The sequence below is a fragment of the Schistocerca gregaria genome, chromosome 8 (assembly GCF_023897955.1).
Source record: "Schistocerca gregaria isolate iqSchGreg1 chromosome 8, iqSchGreg1.2, whole genome shotgun sequence".
NCBI lineage: Eukaryota > Metazoa > Arthropoda > Insecta > Orthoptera > Acrididae > Schistocerca > Schistocerca gregaria.
In genome coordinates this window covers 392600805-392616344 of record NC_064927.1, presented here as the reverse complement: position 1 = coordinate 392616344, position 15540 = coordinate 392600805, and the positions used below count along the sequence as shown (strand labels likewise).

At 41.0% G+C, this 15540-nt stretch overlaps 1 protein-coding gene across 5 annotated transcripts in view; it reads left to right on the top strand.

The window, feature by feature from the left end:
- The window catches only part of LOC126285404 (tyrosine--tRNA ligase, cytoplasmic), a 103007-nt gene that overhangs the window by 38552 nt on the left and 48915 nt on the right, over positions 1-15540 (top strand). For all 5 annotated transcript variants that reach the window (XM_049984750.1, XM_049984753.1, XM_049984752.1 and 2 more), the window contains 4 exons: positions 9170-9345; positions 10870-10991; positions 14151-14291; positions 14402-14587. In XM_049984750.1, coding sequence (XP_049840707.1) covers positions 9170-9345; positions 10870-10991; positions 14151-14291; positions 14402-14587 — 625 coding nt within the window. The remainder of the gene's footprint in view (positions 1-9169; positions 9346-10869; positions 10992-14150; positions 14292-14401; positions 14588-15540) is intronic.

The following is a 15540-nucleotide window of genomic DNA, read 5'->3' as shown; positions in this document are numbered from 1 at the left end:
TACACACACACACACACACACACACACACACACACACACACACACACACACACACAAACACAAACAAATGCAACTCACACACATGACCACAGTCTCTGCTAGCTGAAGCCAGAAGTACAAGGAACATTAAGACCTGTCCAACAGTCAAGATGTCTGGATGGAAGCACCTCCAGCTGACTATCATTGTCATCACAAGGAAGTGGCGACACAAGTGGAATGTGAGGATTGACCAACATTGCTTTGCTAAGCAATGCTGACTGGGTCCAGATACCGAGCGAGGTAGCTCAGTGGTTAGCACACTGGACTCGCATTCGGGAGGACGATGGTTCAATCCCGTCTCCAGCCATCCTGATTTAGGTTTTCCGTGATTTCCCTAAATCGTTTCAGGCAAATGCTGGGATGGCTTCTTTGAAAGAGCACGGCTGATTTCCTTCCCACTCCTTCCCTAACCAGAGCTGGCACTCCGTCTCTAATGACCTTGTTGTCGACAGGACGTTAAACACTAACAACCACCACCACTGGGTCCAGATCCAGGAAGTTAGTCAGCTTTTAACAGAGGGCTCCCTTTTTGCAAGAAGGGGGAACAATCCAACATGCTGTGCATCAGCAATCGAGGTACTGGGGCTATAGTTACTGAATTGTGAAATGCGGGTCATGAAGTCTTGTTTCACATTGTCAAATGTAATGATCCATTAGCATGTACTGACAAATGTGACATAATTCTTCCACATGTTGACAAGTGCAATGCATGTATTTTGAATGGAATTGACCACAGATGTGTTGCCTAATGTATTGGACAAACTTTGTTTAATACCATCATAGAGCAGACGTATAAATAATCACTGTTATCTGTAACAGTGATTTTGTAGATACTTTTTTATTATTTGAAATACAGACAATTGTCAGTCTCCAAGAGTCCCACTATTTCAATTGGTGGTTGTTGTTGTTGTTGTCGTCCTCATCATCTTCAGTCCAGAGACTGGTTTGATGCAGCTCTCCATGCTACTCTATCCTGTGCTAGCTTCTTCATCTCCAAGTAACTGCTATCTCCAACTATCTGCTTAGTGTATTCATCTCTTGGTCTCCCGCTTCAATTGTCACCCTCCACACAGCCCTCCAATACTAAATTGGTGATCCCTTGATGCCTCAGAACATGTCCAAACAACCGATCACTTCTTCTAGTCAAGTTATGCCACAAATTCCTCTTCTCCCCAATTCTGTTCAGTACTTTCTCATTAGTTAGTTCTTGTCTAAACTATTTATCATCCATGTTTCACATCCATACATGGCTACACTCCATACAGATACTTTTAGAAAAAGACTTCCTGACAGTCAGTTGCTTACAAATGTAAAATTGTTAACCTGTATAGCAAGTATCTTGATCTGAATTTCAGTAGGGTTTAATTTCTCAGTTATAGTTTACTGGTGCAATATAAAATTAGAAGGAATGAAATTTCTAACAATTTTGAACTTTATGAAACTTCTTACATTTGGATGTCACAATTGCCTTCATATTTTTTCCCTGCCCCTACCTTAAAATGTGGTATCTGATATGCCCCGAGTAACCAAAGATGTGTAGTCAGTATAAATTGCAGTTTATTATGACCTTTGGATCCCACAATTATTAACCTTAAAAATTGTCGAGTGGTAATTGCTAAATTGTAACTCAGTTCTGACTCATTCTTTTATTATTTCATTGATAAGATATGCCGGGTGCAGTGCATTCTTGTATTAACAAATGTAGTCAAAACTGTACGATAGTGGCTTAAACATCTTAGTATCATAGAATCAAACAATGGAAAATCTAGGATGGAATGTAACAATAGTATTAGAAGGAAAGTTGTTATTCACCATATAGCAGAGATGCTGAGTCGCAGATACGCCCAGCAAAGAGTTTCACACTTAAAGCATTCGGCCAATAGACACACACACACACACACACACACACACATGCAACACACACACACACATGCAACACACACACACACACACACACACACACACACACACACACACACACACACACACACACACATGGCTGCAGTCTCAGACAACTGCAATCACACTCCGTGCAGCAGCACCAGTACATGACTGGAATGACAACTGAGTGGAGATATGGAGGAGGCTGGGGCAGGGAGGGGGATGGATAGTATGGCGGGGATGGTGCGCAATGAAATGCTGCAAGTTAGGCAGGCGAGAGATTGGGGGGGGGGGGGCGAAGTAGTGGAAAAGAAGAGAAATAGACAGAAAAAGAGAGGGAGAGAGGAAAAAAAATACTGGGTGTGGTGGTGGAATGACAGCTGTGTAGTATTGGAATAAGAGCAGGGAAGGGGCTGGATGGGTGAGGACAGCGACTAATGAAGGTTGAGGCCAGGAGGGTTACAGGAACATAGGATGTACTGCAGCAAAGTTCCCACTTGCCCAATTCCATATGGCACAGGTTGTGAAACACTCATTGAGATGAGGGATATGTTTGGCAGCATGTTCAGCAACAGGGTGGTGCACTTGTTTCTTGGCCACAGTTTGTCGGTGACCATTCATATGGTCAGACAGCTTTTTGGTTGTCATGCCTCCATAGAATACAGCACAGTGGTTGCAGCTTAGCTTGTAGACCACATGACTGGTTTCACATGTAGCCCTGCCTTTGATTGGATAGGTGATGTTAGTGACTGGATTGGAGTAGATGGTGGTGGTGGAAGGATGTATGGGACAGGTCTTGCATCTAGGTCTATTACAGGGGTATGAGCCATGAAGCAAGGGATTGGGAGCAGGGGTTGTGTAAGGATGGATGAGTATATTGTGTAGGTTTGGTGGATGGCGGAATACCACTGTGGGAGGGGTGGGATGGATAGTGGGCAGGACATTTCTCATTTCAGGGCAAGATGAGAGGTAATTGAAACCCTGGCAGAGAATGTAATTCAGTTGCTCCAGCCCTGGGTGATACTGAGTTACAAGGGGAATGCTTCTCTGTGGCTGGATGGTGGGACTTTGGGAGGTGGTGGGAGACTGGAAAGATAATGCATGCATTTTTGTACAAGGTTGGGAGAATACTTACCGGTCAGTGAAGGCTTCAGTGAGAACCTCAGTATATTTTGAGAGCGACTGCTCGTCACTGCAGATGCGACAACCCTGGGTGGCTAGGCTGTACGGAAGGGACTTCTTGGTATGGAATGGGTGTCATCTGTCGAAGTGGAGGTATTGCTTCTGATTAGTGGGTTTGATATCTTTGAGGTGGAGGTCAATATCTGCGAAGATGGCTTGTTGGGTTGAGTAGGACCAGGTGAAGCAAATGGGGGAGAAGTTGTTGAGGTTCTGGAGGAATGTCGATAGGATGTCCTCACCTTCGATCCAGACAGCAAAGGTGTCATCAGTGAATCTGAACCAGGTTAGGAGGTTTAGAATTCTGGTTTTGTAGGGAAGATTGCTCTAGATGGCTCATGAATAGGTTGACATAGGATGGTGCCATGTGGGTGCCCATAGCTGTACCCTGGATCTGTTTGTAGGTAATACCTTCAAAGGAGAAATAATTGTGGGTAAGGATATAGTTGGTCATGGCAACTAGGAAAGAAGTTGTTGGTTTGGTATCCGTAGGGCATTGGGGAAGGTAGTGTTCAGTAGCGGCAAGGCCTTGGGCATTAGGAATGTTAGTATACAGGGTGGTGGCATCAATAGTGACGAGCAGGGCACCGTGTGCTAAATGCTCAGGAACTGTGGAGAGTCGGTGGAGGAAATGGTTTGTATTCCTGTATATAAGTGGGTAGGTTCCGGGTAATAGGTTGATAATAGGTTGAAGGTGTTGGTGTACGAGAACAGAAATTCTCTCAGTGGGGGCACAGTAACCGGCTAAAATGGAGCGTCCTGTGTGGTTAGGTCTGTGGACTTTAGGAAGCATGTAGAAGATAAGAGTGCAAGGAGTGGTAGAGGTGAGTAGAGAGATGGACTATGGGGAGAAGTTCCAGGATGGGCTAAGGATTTGAGTAGTGACTGGAGATCCTGCCGGATTACTGGAATGGTGTCACTGTGGTAAGGTTTGTAGGTGGAAGTATCTGACAGCTGGTGGAGTCCTTCTGACAGGTAATCCTTGCAGTTCAGAACAACAGTGGTGGAACCTCTGTCTGCAGGTAGGATTATAAGGTTGGGATCAATTTTTAGATGGTGGACTGTGGTTCTTTTCATGAATGTAAAGTGACTCTGCATGTTGAGGTATTTGGGGAATTATGGTGAGGCAAAGTTTGAGGTTAAGAAATTCTAGAAAGTTAACAGGGTGGTTTGGGGGCAGTGAGGGTGGATCACAGTTAGATGGATGAGTGAACTGAGTTAGGCAAGGTTCAGTATTGGTCTTTGGTTGTGTGTGATTTGGGTTGGTGGCGAAAGTGCTTCCACTGTAAGGACCGGTAGAAGGACAGAAGGCCTTTAACTAGTCCTGCATGGTTGAATTTGGGAGTGGGGCAAAAGGTGAGGCTTTTGGAAAGGACTGATATTCCTGAGAGACTAAGGCATCTGGAGAAAAGGTTCATAACTGTGTTGCGGGTCTGTTTAGGTTCTGGATTCTGTATGGTGGTGGGAGGGAATTTAGGAGGGTGGGATAAGTGTATTAGGTCTGCGAGACAGGATTTGTCAGCTATAAGGGGGCATGGGAGAGGTTTGGAGGTTGTTGTAGAGATGGTGGACAGTGGTATTTATTCCGAGGCAGGAGCAGGATGGAGAGCTTTTTGAGGTGGCGTTGTGCATGTTGGTCAAATTCCTGCAGGGCAAGAGTTTCAGTGTGTGTAATGAGTTCAAGGAATGTGGGATTGCATAGCAGGAGAATCTTGCGGGTGGAGAGAAGGTATTGCAAGGAGGTTTGGGCTTGGTTGTTGAACACACTGCCAAACATGATGTCCTTCGTTTCAGCGGCTGCTTCGCAGCCGGTGCCAAATGGATCCTTCCCTCGAACACGAGCTTTTCTGCATTGCGGTGGTGGGAACTATCCCTGTAATACATCCTACTTTCCTGTAACGCTCTCGGCCTCAACCTTCATTAGTCACTGTCCTCATCCATCCAGCCTCTTCCTTGTTCCCATTCCAGCACTACACAGCCGTCATTCCACCATCACACCCAGTCTTTTTATTTCTCTCTTTCTGCACTACTTCCTCCTCCCTCCCCCTTCCACACCTCTCCCCTGCCCTCTGTCTAACCTGCAGCACTTAACTGTCCACCACCCCCACCATACTATCCCTCCCCCTCCCCACCCCAGCCTCCTTCTTACTGCCACCCAGTTGCCACTCCCATCATGTACTGGTGCTGCTGCTCACAGTGGGATTTCAGTTGCCTGAGACTGCAGCTGTGTGTGCGAGCGTGTGTGTGTGTGTGTGTGTGTGTGTGTGTGTGTGTGTGTGTGTTCTATTGTTGATGAAGGTCTTAATGGCAGAAAGCTTTAATTGCAAGAGTCTTTTTGTTGTGCCTATCTGCGACTCAGCATCTCCACTATATGGTGAGTAGCAACTTTCCTTTTCATAATGTTGTTATACTCCATCCTGGTTTTTTCCATTGTTAGTATATGCGAGATAACACATAACAATGTACAACAACATTTTAACAACATACATTTGAATACTCTGTCATGAAATTTAGATTGTTTCTCTAATAAACAACTTGACTTTTGATAGGTGGTGATATGCAATGAAAGACTCGGTAAGATCAGTAGACTGAAATAGTATCTCACAAGTTCGTCTCTCTACCTTTTCCACACTGATTTATTTTGTGGTGCTAATGATCTCAGCCTTTGCAAGATGTTGAATGTTTATGTGATAATATTTTTATCCTATTTAGAATGATTTTTGATGTCTGCTATGAACATTTGAGTACTTGGTTTTGTAATTTATTGAAAGAATCCAAAATCTAATCTCAGTAATAGAAAGAAATCAATCCTATCAGCATTTAATTCACTTCGGTGTTTGTAATTTTTCCTAAACCTTTTAGGAAGATGTACTATATTTATATTCCTTCCATGTGTTTGTTTGTGAAATTTATGTACAGCATATGCACATTTTGTTGCTTCATTTTACAATTGTACTCGGGGGGGGGGGGGGGGGGGAAGGGAAGCAAGTCTCACTCACATTCTCATATTTTGTGTTTGTCACTGACAAGGTCACCTTAGGGACGGAGTCTGTCCAATTTTATTCATACTTACAGGATTTGAAGTTCAGTGACAAAATATCAGTTTTATAAAGCAGTACAGTGCTGCTAGAAATAATCAACTTTGAAAATTAGATTTCGAAGTGATGTAAAGTACAAATCATCTACTACTATGATTAACATCCTTGTTAGTAACTGATTGAGTACTGTAAAAATCTTGTAATCATAAAGCTATTGGTTTGAATCTGTATAGTTGTAACTTTCATTCTGTATTTATTATCAAATGGAAATGTTAAGTGGCAAATATTTAATCATATTTTTAAAAATAAAAGTAACATTTTAAAAAAGTTACTGTTCATAACAAAATAAATGAAACTTTGGTACTTCCTATATGCTTTACTTTTAAATAAAAAATAATACTGTTCAATCCTTAGTAATAAAAATGTATTTCATTCTATATTTAATGTTTCAAACAGTTTAAAATCCAGGATGGAATGTAACAATATTATGAGAAAGGAAAGTTGCTACTCATCATGTAGTGGAGATGCTGAGTGGCAGATAGATACAACAAAAAGACTCTCACAGTTAAAGCTTTCGGCCATGGGCCTTTGTCACACACACACACACACACACACACACACACACACTCTCTCTCTCTCTCTCTCTCTCTCTCTCTCTCTCTCTCTCTCTCTCCAGTGCGCACACGATTGAAGTTGCAGGCAACTGAAACCATTTAATGTTTTGCATGTTTGTACCAAATTTTTATTTATTTCAGTAATTGCATTTTTATATGATTAGTAATTAAAAATAGAAATGATGTTATTTTAATTTTAAAAATGTGATTCAGTATATGTTAATTTACATTTCCATTTTTAACAAATATGAAATTGAAAGAAAATTTTGAAAAGCAGTTGCTACTAATGAGATTTAAACATTGACATTATGATTAAAAGTGTTCTGCTCTACGCACTCAGCTACCAGTGACTATGTTAATTAGTTCAAAACATTTGATACATTACAGCACTTGGAAACCTTCTGTTATACAATGATGGTTTTTTAAAGAATTTCATTGTACACTTACGAGATTTATACCCAGGTACTGAACTTCACACCTTACACTGAAGAGCCAAAGAAACTGGCACACCTGCCTAATATTGTGTAGGGCCCCCGCAAGCACTCACAAGTACCGCAACTGGACATGGTGTGGACTCCACTAATGTCAGAAGTAGTGCTACAGGGAAATGACACCATGAATCCTACAGGGCTGTCATATATCATATGATATGAGGGGTTGGAGTCCGCTCCCGGTAGCTGAGTGGTCAGCACGACAGACACTCAATCCAAAGGGCACGGGTTCGATTCCTGCCTGGGTTGGAGATTTTCTCCGCTCAGGGACTGAGTGTTGTGTTGTCCTAATCATCATCATTTCATCCCCATCGACGTGCAAGTCGCTGAAGTGGCGTCAAATCGAAAGACTTGCACCAGGCGAATGGTCTACCCGACGGGAGGCCCTCGTCACACGACATTTCATTTCAGGGCGTGGAGATCTCTTCTGAACAGCTTTGTCTGGAGACCTTGGTGGGCAGCGGAAGTGTTTAAACTCTGAAAAGTGTTCCTGGAGCCACTCTGTAGCAATACTGGATTTACGGGCTGTCGCATTGTCTTGCTGGAATTGCTGAAGTCCATAAGAATGCAAAATGGTAATGAATGGATACAGGTCATCAGACAGGATGCTTATGCACAAGTCACCCGTCAGTCACATATAGACGTATTAGGGGTCCCATATCACTCCAGCTGCACATGCCCCACACTGTTACAGAGCCTCTACCTGCTTGACCAGTCCCCTGCTAACATGCAGGGTCCATGGATTGATGAGGTTGTCTCCATACACATACATCCACTTGATACAGTTAGAAATGAAACTCGTTTGACCAGGCAACATGTTTCCAGTCGTCTACAGTTCAATGTAGGTGCTGATGGGCCCAGGTGAGGCGCAAAGCTTTGTGTCATGCGGTCATCAAGAGCACACGAGTGGGTCTTCAGCTCCAAAAGCCCATATTGATGACATTTCATTGAATGGTTCACACACTGACATTTGTTGATGGCCCAACACTGAAATCTGCAGCAGTTTGTGGAAGTGGTGCACTTCTGTCACCTGTAACAGTTCTCTTCGGTCATCATTAGTTCCGTTCTTGCAGGTCTTTTTCCGGCTGCACCATTGTTGGAAAGTTGGTGTTTTATCAGATTTCTGATATTCATGGTACACTCATGAAATAGTCGGATGGGAAAATCCCCACTTCATTGCTACCTTGCAGATGCTGTGGCTCAAATCACTTGTGTGACGACTGTAACCCCACCTTCAAACTCGCTTCAATCTTGAAAACCAGCCATTGTAGCAGCAGTAACCAATCTAACAACTGTGCCAGATACTTGTCTCGCATGCCTATACCAGTTCCTTTGGCTCTTCAGTGTATAAGTATGATGAAAATTGAAGAGGGTCAGTTACTAAGGTCACATTGTTAGTGTGTAAGGCAGTAGGCTACATTGCGAGTAGTGAGATTTGTTTTCCCAAGAATGAATTCTGCATAGTGCTTACAATGGTCCAGCAAACTACTTTTTCATTTTTTACCAGAAATAAACAGTACACAGCAAATCAAAATGAATCACACCATTTAGCAGTAGGTTGTACAGTGCTGATTCACATACTTTTTTTTCATTACTAAGATTAGAACACAAAACCATAGAGGCTGTAAGTCTTCTTCTAATTAAAAACTAGATCCCAAGAAGCCTGGAAAAAGATGCTCACACTGTAATACGGTTTGCATTAGCTCATTTAATCATGTATTGGCTGTTATCCTGTTTGCACAATATCTGGTCAATTTAACTAGTTGAGTCATTTGGTATTATTATTGTGTGTGTGTGTGTGTGTGTGTGTGTGTGTGTGTGTGTGTGTGTGTGTGTGCGCGCGCGCGCGCGTGCGTGTGTGAGTAATCTCTGATATCCTGGAAATATCAGTTACTTTAAAGATCCTGAGTGGCATTCTTTACTGCAGGTAACAATTCTTTTTGCGGATTTGCATGCGTATCTTGATAATATGAAAGCACCATGGGAGCTTCTTTCTCTCAGAGCCCAATATTATGAACATGTTATCAAAGCAATGCTGAGTTCTATAGGAGTACCACTGGATAAGCTAAAATTTATCAAGGGCACTGACTACCAGCTGTCAAGGTAAATGTCTGCATTTCTTTATTAGCTTTAGGTCTGTATGTATGTATCACTTTACTATAAAAATATCAATATTACATTCTAAGGTCAAAACTGTTCTCATTTTTATAAGGATGTTGGTAATGAGGTATGGGCATTAGTAGTAGTAGCAGTAGCAACAGCAGTAACAGTAGGTCGAAAAAAATTACATTTAAATTTTGTTCTGCTGCCCAGAAGTATATTAAAATTATTACTCTGTTGTCAATTCAAACGATCTCATAATATAGAAGGAATACAGTTACAATGTTCGCAGTGAGCTGCCAGATGTAACAAATATATCTCACCACACATTACGTATAGGTATATCATTGTTACAACATACAAAAATATCTTTGTCTGTTACAGAATTAACTGTTGAAAGATATGCTTCAATACTTTAGAAATATTCTGGATGCACGAAGCTGTGCCTGTCTTATTTACATGGCCACAGGTTAGGGTGAGTTGAGCATACCAGTAAAGGTTGTCATCCTTTACATGCCATCCTTAATATGTACAAACAGAGAGCTAACACAACACTGACAATATCTACCACATTTCTGTGTTGTTTTTTGGAATGTGGGTAGTGGTAAAAGACTATTTGTAATGTAGCCCGAATTTGTTGGAGGTGAACAGTTTGTTTGTGTGTTGGCGAAACCAATGAATGTGATACCATAAGAATAATTATTTTAGGTATATTGTATTTTGATGGGTGAGTGATTTCCTACTTATTTTTTTAATTTTTTGTTATTTTTAGATTTTTTTTTTTTAATTCCGTGGTGGGGCAAAGCAGATGTGCGACATTGTTAGATTCAGTAATATTTATTTTTTTATTTTTTTTATTCTATTTTAGAAAGTACACTTATAAGTCACTTCAACTTATTAGAATTCCCATATAGATGAAACATAAGGACTGTAACTCGCACACACATCAGTTTTTCTCCTTGGAGGCTATTTATTTTCCTATAAACTGATGTCTTGCAGCATAGTTGAAAGGGTGTTATAATGCTTCAGAGTTTCTGTTTCATGATCCAGTTCTTACATTCAACCTTCAATCTGTGGTTGGTTGTAGGAACTTTTCTTGATGTCAACATTGCTTTTTCATCTGACAATGTTCCTTGTGTAGGAGGGGAGTAGTGACTTCTTGGCTATGGTTCTATGTCACACTCACGAAGACATTGCACAGTTATAGGGGTACAACCCCTTTGATTATTGGTACCTTACAAGATATGCATATTATACAACAATTCAGGTCAAATTTTTTATAGTTCTGAATGAAATAGCATGGATAATTAACTACATAACAGCAAATTAGATTTATTTGCCATAACATTATCATGATTTGTAGAGTGTGTATGTGACATCAATTATCCACCTGAGAAAATTTTGCCTACCCTACAAGATGGTAACTAATGCCAATATTGAAAATGGTCAGTTCAGTTGCAGCTGTAAACACTGCAAATATGTTAACAATTTTATCCACTGTCTTAGACAATTATGTTCTCTTTCTAGGGAATACACCCTGGATGTATACAGATTAAGTTCAGTAATCACTGAACATGATGCAAAGAAGGCTGGAGCTGAAGTTGTAAAACAAGTTGACCATCCTCTTTTGTCAGGTCTTTTGTATCCAGGTAATTTTTGAGTTAGTTTAAAGTTCACTTGTTAATGATATTGCACTTACCTCACATGTTGCAAAGTTTTAGTTTGCTTTTTAACTTTGTAGAGAGAAATAATTATTAATAAAATTTATAAAGGAAGCAACAAGATTAAAACCAATTTAATGAGATCACTACTGGTATTCAGTAGCAAAATTTCTGGAGCTTGTTAAATACAAGAAACTTGAAACTAGAAGCTGTGAGAAGTATAAATACAAGTATTAAAAGTTATAGTTCATTTATTGTACTTATTGTGATAACAATGCTTAACTTTCTCTGCTTTGTATAATGTTGGCTTGAAAGCCATGTCTACTGTAGTGGAACCAAAATGAAACTCAACTCAGAAAGAAAATTCACCCGAAAACCTAAAACAATGATGTGGATCCCCTAAATGATTTAAAGGGGGCCTGTATACTAAAACTGTGTATTTAGAGCAGAAGTGGCGCATGACATAGTATATACTGCCAGTCTTTTCCAAATAAATTAAAGAAACTTTTTCAGCATAGTCACAGAATCTCTACAATTCAAAGTTGTAGTAAGGGAAGTTGCAAAACCTAACAGATTTATCTGTACATGATGATTTTTATACTTTTTTTACAAACTTTTGCATGCCTGTTTGAATTTAGATACACTTTCCTTCATAAGCAAGATAGGTTCTTCAAAATAGACATAATGACCAGCTATATCCACACCCACAATTACTTCTCCTTTGAAGGCACCACCTACAAACAGGCACAAGGTAATGGCACCCACATGGCACTGTCCTGTGCCAACATATTCATGGGCCATCTAGAGGAATCCTTCCTAACCACCCAAAATCAAATACCTTATCTGGTCAAGATTCACTGATGACATCTTCACAATCTGAAGTGGGAGAGAGGACACCCTAATGACACTCCTCCAGAACTCGACACCTTCTCGGCCATTTGCTTCACAAGGTCCTACCCAACCCAACAAGCCACCTTCCTCAACGTTGACCTCCACCTCAAAGATGGCTGCATCAGTACTTCTGTCCGTATCAAATCTACCAACTACCAGCAAAACGTCCACTTCGACAGTTGTGACCCATTCATTACCAAGAAGTCCCTTCCATACAACCTAGCAACCTGTGGCCATCGCATCTGTAGTGATGAGTCCCTCTTGAAATACACCTAGGGCCTCACTGAACCCTTTACAACACTTAAATACCCTCCCAACCTTGTACAAAAACCGATCTCCTCTGCCTTCTCTCTCCAGTCACCCACCACCTCCCAAAGTCCCACTGTCCAGCCACAGAGGAGCCATTCCCCTTGTGACTTAGTACCACCCAGGACAAAGCAACTGAATCATGTTCCCCACCAGGGTTTCAACTTCTTCATGTCATGCCCTGACATGAGAGAGAGAGAGAGAGAGAGAGAGAGAGAGGGGGGGGGGGGGGGGTGTTGTCTATTTTCGATAAAGGCCTTGTTGGCTGAAAGCTCACTGCTCACTGTCTGACAGTCTTTTTTGTTTGTTGTGCCTATCTGCAACTCAGCATCTCCACTATATGGTGTGTAGCAACTTTCCTTTCCAAAATGTTGTTACAAGATCCAGTTAGGTTATTCTAAGGCAATCTACAGTCCAGTTAAACTGGAGAATAAGAAGAAGAAGATGATGAAGGATGGAAAAGTGCTTTTTCTCTTTTAGTTGTGTGCTACTTAATGCATATATCATCCATGTATCGTAATTTTCACTATTTCCTCACTTTCTGTAATGAAGATTCGGGTCTTATTTGAAGTCACATTCTGATGTTGACTCTCTTATTAACTAAGCGATAGGATTTTTTCACATCAGCCATCACCTATTTTACAGTATGCAGATTTGGGGACCAGTGAGGATCAAATCCTTGTCTAGCCATCCACATTTCCCAAAAATGTGTGAGGAGAATGCTAGGAAGTTTCCTTTGAAAAGGATGTGGCCAGGCTCCTCCTATATCCTTGTCCAATTCGAACTCTGCCCTCTAATGACCTAACCTTGAGGGAACATTAGATGTTAATCTTCCTTTGTTTGTGTGGAACAATATAATGAAAAAGATAGTTTCCACTAACCATATCGCAGAGACCAACAAGGCCATCATCAGAAATAGGCAGCAGACACATACACACCCAAGCAAATGCCACACACACACACACACACACACACACACACACACACACACACACACACACACACACACACGCGACGACAGTCTCTGACAACTGAGGTCAGACGCTGAACAGCAGCACATGACGGGATAAGCAACCGGGTGGTTGGTGTAAGGAAGAGGCTGGGGTGGGGAGGGGGAGGTATAGCAGGGTAGGGGTGGAGGATGGTAAAGTGCTGCTTGTGGGAGCATATAGGGATGAGGTGGAGAGAGGGTAGGGCAGCTAGGTGCAGTCGGGAGGTGAGATAGAATGCTGGAAGGGAGGGGGGGGGGGGGGGGGTTAGCGGAAAAGGAGAGAAGTGGAAAGACTGTGGTTACATTGGTGGAATAGAGGGTTGTGTATTACTGGAATGGGAACAGGGAAGGGACAATAAGGGTAGGGAAGTGACTAATGAAGGTTGAGGCCCAAAGGGTTACAGGAACATAAGATATATTGCAAGGAGAGTTCTCACCTGCACAGTTCAGAAAAGTTAATGTTGATGGGAAGGATCCAGATGACACAGGCTGTGAGGCAGCCATTGAAATGAAGCCATTGAAAAAGTTGACAGTATGGGTGGTGCCCGAGACCGGACTGTGTGTGGCAGACTTACTGAAATCTCTTTCACACTAGTCCAAGTGTAAACCACCAACCCACTCAATTACTATAAAATGCCTGTCTTCCTTCCCCTGTTGCTGCATTCTACTGGTGGTTCCAGATTGAAACCACTGAAACAGTGCTCTGATTATTTATCATAAACTTCTGCCTTGCTGTTAGGTCTGCTTTGATCGATCGTTGTAGCATCTTCATAATAATTTGTGATCCTTGGCTTGATATTGCTTTGTTTTGCCCAAGTTATTTTTTTATTCATTAAACAGAATTATTCACAACTGTTTAACATTCCAAAATTAGATCTGCGTAGAAAACGCTGCAATAATAATAATAATAATAATAATAAACTGTTAATGTGTAATGTGAGAATTATTGTTTTCCATAGGACTTCAAGCACTAGATGAAGAATATCTGCATGTTGATGCACAATTTGGTGGTGTGGATCAGCGTAAAATTTTTACGTTTGCCGAAAAGTACTTGCCCCAGTTGGGATATTCTAAGAGAATCCACATAATGAATCCTATGGGTAAGGAGTTAAACTGTGTGGAGAAAAGACTAGATTGTAATATATTATACTTGTCAATACTTGCAGCATTGCCAAACAATCATGATATGGAGACAGGAAGTATTGTTTAGTTCCAGGGCTTGCTGGAGGTAAGATGTCCTCATCTGAAGAAGACAGTAAGATTGATCTTTTGGATTCACCAGCAGCGGTGAAGAAGAAACTGAAAAAAGCATTTTGTGAGCCTGGAAATGTCCAAGACAATGGGGTTCTTGCATTTGCTAAACATGTCCTCTTTCCATTGTTCAAGGAAGGTGAAGGTCAGTACTTACATGAAGAAGTGATTATTTGTGAAGATTAACTTTTCATATTTTCATTTTTGTTGGGTGTAGATGGTAGACATCTCATTCTTGACACACAGATTCTGTATAGGTAATAGAAAAAGAAGAGGAAAATTTCACTATAAGAGTTCAGTCAAATGGGTGATTGACTGATGAATTTATCACTTCATTCCATGAACTTATTTTGTACTGTATAATTTATTTTACCTGTACTTCATGATCCAGTAACATTCAACCAAAAGCAGTGTAAGCTGCATATTCTGTGATTGTGCATATCCGTCCTAAATTTAACAGTTAATATAAGTCTAATTAGAAGTTGCTTTCCACTTCCTATTAACTGGGACTTTGTTCTGGTGCACCACGTACATCCCACCATTGCTTGAATGAATTGGTCAGATCATAATGCCTTGAAGACCTGATTGTTCAGATGGGAAGTTTAAGTTGGAGGCTTTTATTTTAAAAAATGGTGAATCTCTTGATGAGTTAAAAGTAATGAAGATTTCCAAATGGAATACCCTATGAACAAAATGTATTCAGTGACACACAAAACATAATGAACATAAAATATGATGACTTGGGAAAGAACTTTCATGACTAAAGGAAGTTACACTTGCCATATAAGGCTGGTGTGACTAATACATGAAAAGCACCATATTGTTTATGTTCTACAGGGTTAATATACTAGCTCACCAGTTTTCAGCTTACAAGGCCATTATCAGACTTGGCATTCCGTTGTAGATAGATAGCATTGCTAAGCCAAAGCTGTCAAAAATATCAAGGTCACTCAAGCGAAAAGTAAACATATAAATTATGTGATCATACCATAATAAAAAGACAACTGACATTTACACTCCAAGATGCCATAAGGACCACATCGTACCAGCTAAGATGTAAGAATGAGATGCCATATTTAGATGTAGACTAACAAAGAC